The sequence below is a fragment of the Rutilus rutilus genome (genome assembly GCF_951802725.1).
Source record: "Rutilus rutilus genome assembly, chromosome: 4".
In the NCBI taxonomy this organism is placed as follows: Eukaryota; Metazoa; Chordata; class Actinopteri; order Cypriniformes; family Leuciscidae; genus Rutilus; species Rutilus rutilus.
In genome coordinates this window covers 7297504-7308180 of record NC_140212.1, presented here as the reverse complement: position 1 = coordinate 7308180, position 10677 = coordinate 7297504, and the positions used below count along the sequence as shown (strand labels likewise).

Here is a 10677-nt window from a genome sequence, read left to right as displayed (position 1 = left end):
CATCAAACAACGGCTGGGGTGTTTTTGCAAGTTGTTTTTTTATTTAAAAACATTGCACAAATCCATATATTGATATCGACTCTCAGGTCCCTTACCACTGAAAACATGGTTCAGGTAACGTTCCCAGGGTCCCTTGCGGTCTCCCTCTCTGCTCTACTGTATACATTTAAAGTATTAGTTTGCTAAAAAAAACATTAACCAGCAACAAAATGGATCAACTGAGCATGGCCAAGTTCCTCAGTGAGCTGCTCTTAGGTTTCTTTGCTTTATGTCCCGTACGCACAAACTCCATTTTCCTCTTTTTGGCCTCGTTTTTCTTTAGCTGCTTCTTTACCTTCTTTCTTGCAGCAAGGTCAGGATTTACAACAGCCTGTTGGGGAGAGGGGGGGAAGACATGGGGAGAATGCATGATCACTATTTAACTTTTACTTCTGCTATAAAGATGTGTAACCTGGCAATTAACCAACGAATGTTTAAGGCCCTTTCACATCAAGAGTTATAACTATAATAATGTCCAACACACAATAACGCTCTGTTTATTGTAAGCGCAAGCTCCGGTTTTGTTGTCTGCCACTTTAAATGTGCAAGAACTTTAAAGCAGAATGGACTTTTTATCATTCATCAGCTGGAAAAAAAATCATCCTGAAAGTGATTCCAACGATATTGTTATAGTTGTGATGTGGACCTGCTATTGGTTTAAATTTAGAGTGATTTTTAAAACCGAATCACTATTTCTTGTTCTTGGTGTGAATGGGCCTTTACTTAAGGCTGATTTATACTTCTGCGTCGGACCTACGCCGGAGCCTCTACGCTGTAGGCAACGCGTTGGTTTTCATTTATACTTCTGCGTCGTTGTCCGCGCGCGCAGAGGGAGCGTGTGAAACCCGAGGGAGCGGTCCTAGCAGACCAATCACAGCGCTTGCGTCCGCGTAGAGTTGACGCGTTGTTACATTTTTGGAGAGGTGCACGTCAGGGTACGCGCGCTACACACAGCCTACGGCGTAGCTATGGCGTATGTTCGACGAAGAAGTATAAATTGGGCTTTAGTTGTCTCTAAATAGTGGAGGAGGAAATATTTAAATGACAGACTTAAGACGAACACAAATGTTCTGGGAAGACTTGAGCGGTATTTCGGAGGTTCTTACCTGCACGGCCTTGACTTTCTTGCGTGAAGCTCGTCTCTGGGCGGCTTCTTTCTGCACCGCTGCAAAAGCCAGAGAGAATTGCTGCAGACCGACCATCTTCTTCAACAGCTCGATCAACTCCTGAGCCAGGTTCTTCAGCGTGGGGTCTGAAAGAAGACAAAGAGACCCAAACTATTCATGAAAGGGCAGTTTCAGCCATATAGGTTTCTGGTAAAGGGAATGAAATTCTAATTTAGATTAATATCTATTTTACTTCCATTAATATCAGCATTTTTGATGGGATTTAAAATGCTTAAAAAGCTTAATCAATACAGGTTATACTTTGTTTTTTTTAAAGTTACTCCATTCATTCCCAATTATATTATTTCAGTTAATGTTTCCTCTTAGTTTTTCATTAACACTACTACGTAAGCATGACGTTCATCGCATTTTATTAATCTTAGTCAATGGTAACTTCAATATTTACTAATACATTTTTAAAAATTCAAAGTTTTATTTGGCAATATTAGTTAATGCACTGTGAACTAACGAGCAAACAAGCAATTCGATTTTTTACAAACTAATATGATTAACAAAGATAAATAAGTACTTATAAATATAGCCCATTGTTAGTGAATCCATTAAGTAATGTTAACAAGTGATCCTTATTATAAAATGCTACTATAATAATAATACATTTTATTTGTAATGTGCCTTTCTAATACTTGTAGCGCTACACAACACATTACAAAAAACAAGCAGAATAATACATCAAATATGATACAATAATTATTAAATATTGAAGAGCTTCACTAAAGAGATTTGATTCTTAGAGTCGACATGAAATCAAAATTGACCCTATTTACTTTGTTAGCGCATATTACTAGTCTTGTGGTGAACAATTAATGCGTGCACGTTAATGCACAGGAAAAAATGTATTGCCGTGGTAATCTTTAATCAAAATCTGAAGAGTTACTTCCGGTCTGGAATGGCGTTCCTTTTCTGATGACGTCAGTTTGACGGCTTGGGTTGAAAACGCTTAACCACTCCCCTCAAACCGCTAGTCTGCTATGAGCAGCAGAGATGCAGAAGAGGAGCGCTGAAGTAAAACCCTGCCCTCTGTTCAATATTCCCTTTCACTGGGAAATACGTCACAACGCTGGAGAAAAGTCGTTTGCAACTTCCGGTTCACGGAGACTTTAAATGTAGTTTTTTTCTGTTGATAGTGTGTGGACTGACCTTGGTCTGCATATGTGCTGTCCAGCTCTCTGTAGAGAGGAGCGATGATAGTGGTCAGATACGGTCCAAGCCGATCTTTTCCGAGATCCACAGCTATGGCTCCCAAGAACTTAAAAACACAAGTTCTCTAAAAAACAGAAAAGAGACAGAGAATCACTGAGCGGGACATCCTCAAACCAGCAATCCATCAGTTTCATTTGGAGACATCAAGTCTAAACACAAAGACAGATTTAACACTCACCTTCAAAGGCTCTTTAGGCTGGTCTGCGGCTTCTCTTTTGGCCAGTAATGAAAGCTTATTCATCACCCAGAGGAGAGACGGCGGCTTGTCCTTCTGCTCCTTATCTTCCTCTTCTCCTTCATTCCCCTCCGCTTTATCTGTCGTTTCTTCCTCTTCTTCCCCTTCATTCTCCTCCGTTTCATCCTCCGCATCCTCTACCTCCTCCTGTTCTTCAGTTGGGTTCACGGTATCTGACTCTGGTGAGATGAGGTAGATCACCTTGGCCACATAAAGCAAGTTCTTCACCACCTGATCAAGGAACACACAACAGATCAGATGACCATCACAGATGCTTTGAACAGTTTCAGCAGTTTTTGTAACTTCAATCACACACACCCTCCCTCCGAAGACAAGCCAGCCAATCCAAAGCCAGACAATCCCAACACGTGATTCAAGTGTTTGTTTTTTAACATAATATTAATTCAGCGTGAAAATAATGTCTGAAGGGATTTTAATGTCTGTATGAATTTTATAATAAAAAAAAAATTAAATCCAAAGGTTTAGATATTTTGTAACAAAAATTGAAAACACTACTGAAAGTAATTAATAAAATACAGCTCAAACCTTAAAATTAAGGTTCACTGTCATGATCAACATTTTCTGTTGTTAAAAAAAAATACTCATTATACTCGGTATTTTAGTTTTATTAATATATTGAATATTTGAATTGAAATTTGATTAAACAAATATATATTTTGCATGTTCATTTTAGTTTAATTTTTAGTAATTTACTTTAGTAATTAAAAAGTTATTTTATTTAGGTTTTTCAACTAAAAATGTTATTCTATTTCAGCTTTATTTCAGTTAAGAGAAAGGTTTTTTATTAGTTTTATTTGTAGTTAACGATAATAACCCTGATACTAATTATAAAATCATCAACAAAAATAATATTTAAATTAAATTATTATATAATATTAATAAATAGAAATATTATAAAAACACAACAACAAACATATTTCATTATCTTCTACCTGCTCCCCAGCAGAAATATCCAAGAACTTGGACTGCAGTTGGTAACAGAAGGACAGAACCAGCTCTCTCATCTAATGGTTTAGAGATGGAAAAAAGAGGAACTCATTTGTTAAAGTCTGTTTTTGTGAAACGAGGGGTTTAAGTGCATGTTCTCAGACTCTTGCCTTGTGATAAAGGTTGTCTGTGATGAAAACAGCGGCTACAGGGTGTTTGGTTTTATTCTCCTGAGAACTCCATAAGGCCAGCAGATCCTCGGGTTTATGAGCCGCAAACAGCAAACCAAAGATCTGAGAGGCGGTCAGCCAAACCCAGGAATGAGGGTAACGCAGATGGGAATCAATATGACCTGGAGAGAGAGAGAGAGAGAGAGAGAGAGAGAGAGAGAGAGAGAGAGAGAGAGAGAGAGAGAGAGAGAGAGAGAGATCATGATGCATGTATGACTATTGTCATTTGCTCTGCTTCATAAGTGCATGTTTATTTAACTCTTTCCCTGCCATTGATGAGATTTTCTGTCAGTTATGACAACGCTTTCCCTCTATTGATGAGTTTTTCCGGCAATCCATGGTAGGGGGCGCTGTTACACTGTTAGTACACGCATCTCCGAATCCAAACAGAAGCAAAGAAAAGATCTGTGTAAACCTGGGTACCATGATGGTAGTTGAACAAACTCAGGGTTGCAGGATTAGTTTTGAGTTGACCAATCCCACCAGGCCTTGTTGGTACCAACAACTCCTGTCAGCTCAGGCTTTGATCCTGAGTTTAGGAGTTTAGGTGTGACATCAGTAGCGAACAACCAATCACATGCTGAGAAAGTGAAACACTGCTCTCTTCTGCAGAATATTACGAGATTGAAAAATATTAAGAATTTAAACAAATTTACACAGCAAGAAGAAAATAGCTGGCTATGAAAGAGGACAACTAACAGAAAAAGTCTTGCTATATCAGTGCAAGTAAAAGTCGTGAAGTTAGTTTATACAGTTGATAAAGGTAGAGAAAATGTAACATTTAAGCTCACATGTAGTCATTTTAAAGCTTTATCTATTGATTCTAAAGCGTATCTATATTACCGTTATATATTTATTCATTTAAACTGTGCGTAATAATAATTGATAAACTAAAATTGTACATGTGTGATCGATTAAGGGTACAATAATTACATAATATCTAAATCATACAAAATTATTATTGTAAATAAGCATTACTAAAAGCCAGATGATTTTGTCTTAAAAAAATCATTTGCTGTGTAGTGATCTTTAATTTGGAGTGGAAACAGGTGGAGTGACTATCGCATCAGACATGTGTCACTTTGCTCACAGCTGATTGGTCCAAATTCGGGTTGCAACCTCTTATCTGGAACATAACCTGCCCCGGACCAGGTTAGCCGTGGAGCGTAAGTTACTATGGCGATGAACACTGCTAAAAGCCAAACCACTTTCATGGTGCCTAAAACCCAGGGTTGGCGCAAACTAAACTCAAACATATCGGGCTAGCCACCTAAACCGGCTTCATGGTATAGGCCCCAGGAGTGGGTAGTTGTTGTTTACACACATGTAAGCTAACATGATCTTCATACATTCAACAGCATATCATTTTTTTTTTATGAAACTAACCCACATTTCAAGTGTAGATAAAAAAGGAATTAAAGCTAGAATAAAATGTTTTTTGATGTAGTTTAAAAGCAAAGGCTCTGTTCTGGTCTGCTCTCAGTGTTTTTTTTTTATATATGATCAAAAATGTTGACGCTGGCTGACAAGTGCCCCTATCATGCTATTTTAAAGGTTTGTTTTGGAGGGCTCCTGCAATAGGTTAACATGCATCCAAAAACATTTGAATTTTCATTACATAACATACATTTCAAAATCACGTCATTTCTCACACTGTGTGAAACAGTTCAATCAAGGATTCTGTTTCTCTAAACCCTTCCTTCCTGAGAGCATACTCTGCTCGGATTGGTCAGATGGCCCAGTCTGTTGTGACTGTTTTACAGTGCCTGTTAGAAACGAAACCCCCCATTACCATATCTGAATTTCAGCTCCTCAGCACTTGATACACAGTGATGCGAACAGTAACGATGGCGGCGGTTTTACCATATCAATTCCAGCGCGAGTCCTCAATCATTGGGATTACAGCAAAGTGGATTTGTGTAGAAAAAAAACACCTTCTCAACATGTCGACAACACAAACCAAACTCTTCCAGGCCTCAGCTGCAACTGCAGTGTTTGAGGGCGGGTCAATGTAGACGTTGTTCACTCAGGGGCGATTCCAGGATTTTATAAATGGGGGGGGCACAGGGGGGGACCAAGAACCAGTGAGGGGGGGCCCATGGGAAATCAGAAAATTCAACTGGAAATAAATACTTGTTTAGAAAATATTAAGCACAATTTTAAAAATCTTTGCAATGCCCATTGCCCTAATATAGATGGTATTAAATGTGGCACTGCATTTATTGGACCAGACTTTTGTTCTAATAAATAAAAAACAAAAAAAGACTCTGTCCTCTTTTCATCCTCAAGTCCTCTCTATTCAGTAACGTTAGCCTGACGAAGTTACTTTGGCTAATCTAACGTTACTGGCATACAATAGCTTGATCAGTCACAAATGAAAGTAATCAGACTAACATATAGTGCTTTATTTCAAAGTGATTCTGCTTTGCGAATTGCAAATCAAGCAGTGATTGACAGCGCTCTGATCCAATGGCGTTGGGCATTGTCATGTTGACAGTAAATCTAGCCCAATGATGTTGGGGGGGCACCAGGGGGGGCCAATCATATTCCAGGGGGGGCCGGTGCCACCCCGTGCCCCCCCTCTAGACACGCCCCTGTGTTCACGGCAGCCAATTAAGACCATAAGCTAGCATTATGCAAATTTGTGACAAACCTACATAGGTTTGTGTAGGAACTGGAAGTAAGACTGGATTTACTGACGACTCGTTTCAGGCAGTTGTTTCTTTTGGGAGACAATAACTAAATTTATCGTGCACTTTAATCAATAGAACTTTGCAGACCTTTTACATTCACAAACAGCTATTACACACCACACGAAAGGTCATTTCAAAAGCATTTCAAAAACCATAAATAACTTTAAAAATAAAACGCTGGCAGGGAAAGACTAAACTGACTTTCTGAATGTGTTCATACCCCAGATGCTGTTGAGCAGGTCTGCAGGTTTGTAGAGCTCCAAAAAGCTGCAGTCTTTGATGAGTTTGACGATGAGCGTGAGGTAACCGAACAGCAGTCGGTCAGCAGCCTTCTCATCCTCCTCTTCCTCAATCTGATCAATCATATCATTGGCATTGTCAGACTCAAAATCATGCAAAAGAACTCCATAGTATAAAACTCTGCACTCACGTCCTCGAAGTTGGAAGTGCGGATCTCTTTCTCGATGAGAGGAATCAGGTCATCCAGTCTCCGGCTGAACTTTCCTCCTTCAACTTCCACAAACAGCCCACAAACCTGAGCTCCCAGTCTCCGCAGAGCCGGCTGCAAAAGCACAAACTGTTAAAGCCCAAACACGTTTCAGCAGAACTGTATTTTTTTCAACATTGTTTTCCTACTCACCCTCTCGTCTGTAATCCAGCTGTCAACCAGGTTAAACATGGAATTTTGACGCTGCAAATCCAACTGATTCAGCAGAGACTTGATGGCCAGAGCCGCCATTTTCTTACAGGACGCAGAATCATCGTTCAACATGGCCAATGACAAAGGCACAAAGAACAAACCGCAGTGCTCTTGCAAGAGATCCTGCGAACAAAGAACAGATTAATCCTCCAATATCATGAACGTCAAGAAAAGAATGAATCTTTTTGCCAGTTTACTTGCATAATGCAAAGCATTTCCAAGTCAAACAGGTAGAATTTAAAGGTAGAATGAGACCTTAATTTATCCAGCAGGATTTCACTGGATCATGCCAGAATAGAACAAGATTTTGGGCTTTAGGGTTAACAAATTAACTGATTAAGTTCCAGAGGCACAGCTATTTTTTTTCCATAAACATAAAATAGCTATAAGATATGAAATAGATATAAAATAGCTTGCTCTGCACAATGAACAGTAAGGAATGTGCATTAATGTTTATAATGTAATGTTCAGGGTTTAGTTATAGTTTCTTGAAATAAAATAAACATCAACTGAGAAATAAAACATAAAAAACTGATTTTATCATGTAGTTACAAAGGCAAATTTTCGTTTCATTTTCAAATTTGTTCTACTAAACACTAAAAATGATGTAAAAATTAAATTATATAGACATGTTTTAAAAAAATATGGCATAAACAACTAAATTACTTAAAATATAAAACAAAAATGAAAAAGTAGAAATAAATTAGGGTTTGGTTGAGGGTTAGTTGCATGTAATTATGCATAATTTACCGTTATTGCTATGGTAAGTATATGTAACAAGGACACTGTAAAATAAAATGTTACCAAATAAAGTGTAACCCTTTCAACAAAAACTTTAATAATAGCATCGCATGACCATTCCCACCCTCTCTCTGACCTTTCAACTTGTTTTGATACAGTACCTGAGGAAATTTCAGGAAAATGTAAGCCATCAATTCAAGGGCAGACTGTCTCCCAGTGTCATATTCATAACTGAGAATAAGAAAAAAAACAAAAAGATTTTAATTTGCCTCACATGATGGAAACAATTCACATCCGTCTGGTATTAATCAGATGCTAAAAAACATACGTAAGCTGAGCAACTATGAAGTCAAAATGTTTCCTCAGTTTCTTCCCCAGTGGATAGTCCATCAGGTACTTCAGGTAGATCTGCAGTCACAGGACAGATATCAGTCTGATGATAGTTACGACAAGCAGGACCAGAATAAACCTGGATGATGATGATGATGATGAAGATTGCAATATCCTGACTGACCTGTCTGCAGCGCATGCGGACCTGTTCGTTTGACCCATCAATGGCAAACTTGGCCAGTTTTTTCATAACATCCTCCATCTCGGGCACCACCAGTTTCCTAGACAGAATCGCCTGCAAGACAAACAAACCCAAAGATTAAGACTGATTCAGTAGTGAATCGTCAGTTTGACTCACTAGCCCCTTTCACACACTGCAATCCCGGTCAATTACCATAAAATTACCAGAACTGGTCATTTTACTGGTCATCAAACCTGCAAATTCCAGGTTTTCCATGACCATAGGAAACCCACCAGGAGTAGATGAGTAGGTTTAACTTACCCTCAGGAGGCCGAACGCGGTGGCTTGACGACTGTGATCATAGATGTCCTCCTCTGCATATCCCAGAAGCACTTGCAGCTGTGTTTCTGTTATACGTTTTGTCACACTCTTTACCAAAACAGTTATGGCCTATAAAACAGAACATTTCACGTTTAACATTTAAAATGAGGACGTAATAAATGTGAAAGTGGTGAGGGTGTCACGCCCGGCTATGCAGTGCTGGGTGTGTCTCTCCCTGGCTTGGCCCTGTGTGGGTAATCAAGCCTGAATTGCCTACTGCTGCTGTTCTGTGTCACTTTTAGGTGGAGCTGTTGCGGTGGGCTGTGCCGTGCTAATTGGTGGACCGATGAGAGAGTCTTTAAAGGAGAACTCTGGTCAATTTTAACATTGAGCTCATTTTTTTGTAAATTTGGAGTGCTGTCAGTACAGAGAACAACGACAAAAATCGGTGTTGCCTACACCGTGTTATCCTCTTTTTAAAATTTGCACCCTGTTGACTTCAATGGGGCAGGTTTTAAACCTGCGTTTAGCCTGCTTTAACATCCTTGATTTGTCATTACAAGTGCACAGCCATGTGAGTGAGTTTATTTAGAGTGAACACGGTGAATCTGACTGCAGTAGATGTGAAAGAAATGAATAAAAATGATAATTCAGCCAGCGAAAATACCTGTATTTACATCCTGTTTTCGGTCGAAGTCCATAGTAATCGATTGTCGAGTTCACGCGCATAGTACCTATGAGTTTATGAGTTTAGTACCTATGATCACGCGCGTGAACTCGACAATTGACTACTTTGGACTTCGACCGAAAACAGGATGTAAATACAGGTATTTTCGCTTTTGTAAATCATTCTTTAAGAAACCAGCATTCTAATTAAATATTAAGTTCAGTGTGGTCTCCCCTATGTCAACTCTACATTGAGCCAAGTGGTCTTGACAGAGGGTCTCACGCACCTTAAAGCAGTTCTGAACCAGGGGGAAGTTCTCGCCACGGGCGGCTCCAGCTTTGGCGTAGTCCTTCAGCAGGACAAAGAGCTGCTTGGTCAGCTGGTCGTAATTCTGTTCCACTGCCGGGAGAGGAAACTTCAAGATCCAGATGAAGGCCTGCAGAGCCTCGGTAATCACCTGATGTGCACAAGACACCAATTTTTTTGCTGAATTCATGCAACCACGGGTGTAAAAAGGAACGGCGGCGCAGGAAAAACTGATTGTGCACAATAAAACGCATTAATCAAATATATAATAAGTAGTACAGACCTTTACATGCATGGAGTTAAGACAGTCCAGGAGGAGAGATACAAACGGATCTAACATCTCCTTTACTGACGGGCCAGATGAGTTGATCTTTGAACTCTTCAGACTACAGTGAAGCAACTGCGAAAGAGACATTTTGGGGTTTAAAGCAATATTGCAACAAAATATAAGTGAATATTTGTTAAATTCAGTGTTTCTTGAGCACCAAATCAGCATATTAGAATGATTTCTGAAGGATCATGTGACACTGAAGACTGGAGTAATGATGCTGAAAATTCAGCTTTACATCACAGGAATATTCAGTTTTAAAGATATTAAAATAAAGAACAGTTATTTCAAATAGTAATAATATTTCTCAATATTGCTGTTTTTACTGTATATTTGATCAAATAAATGCAGCCTTGGTGAGAAAAAGAGACATCTTTCAAAACCTTTAAAAGAAATTGTACAGGCCCCAAACTTCAGTAGCGCAGTCAAAATAAATGTAAACAGTCTGAATTGCTTGCCATTTCGCAAACATGATTTCATTCAGTTTGGCCATGTCCCAGACGGCACTCTAAACACTCGCAGTCTTCCTACGAGTCAAAAAAGCGTATCGAGGGCACATATCGACCGCAAA

At 39.2% G+C, this 10677-nt stretch overlaps 1 protein-coding gene across 2 annotated transcripts in view; it reads right to left on the bottom strand.

Moving 5' to 3' along the window:
• Nucleotides 1-19: 19 nt before the first annotated feature.
• Nucleotides 20-10677, bottom strand: part of utp20 (UTP20 small subunit processome component) — a 35649-nt gene continuing 24991 nt past the window's right edge. For both annotated transcript variants that reach the window (XM_084406434.1, XM_084406433.1), the window contains exons 48-62: nt 10062-10178; nt 9759-9929; nt 8806-8934; nt 8488-8598; nt 8302-8381; nt 8135-8204; nt 7173-7355; nt 6963-7094; nt 6753-6885; nt 3780-3961; nt 3615-3686; nt 2605-2892; nt 2364-2490; nt 1146-1291; nt 20-370 (exon numbers count right to left, since the gene is read on the bottom strand). In XM_084406434.1, the coding sequence (XP_084262560.1) occupies nt 215-370; nt 1146-1291; nt 2364-2490; nt 2605-2892; nt 3615-3686; nt 3780-3961; nt 6753-6885; nt 6963-7094; nt 7173-7355; nt 8135-8204; nt 8302-8381; nt 8488-8598; nt 8806-8934; nt 9759-9929; nt 10062-10178 (2097 nt within the window). In that variant the 3' untranslated portion in view covers nt 20-214. The remainder of the gene's footprint in view (nt 371-1145; nt 1292-2363; nt 2491-2604; nt 2893-3614; nt 3687-3779; nt 3962-6752; nt 6886-6962; nt 7095-7172; nt 7356-8134; nt 8205-8301; nt 8382-8487; nt 8599-8805; nt 8935-9758; nt 9930-10061; nt 10179-10677) is intronic.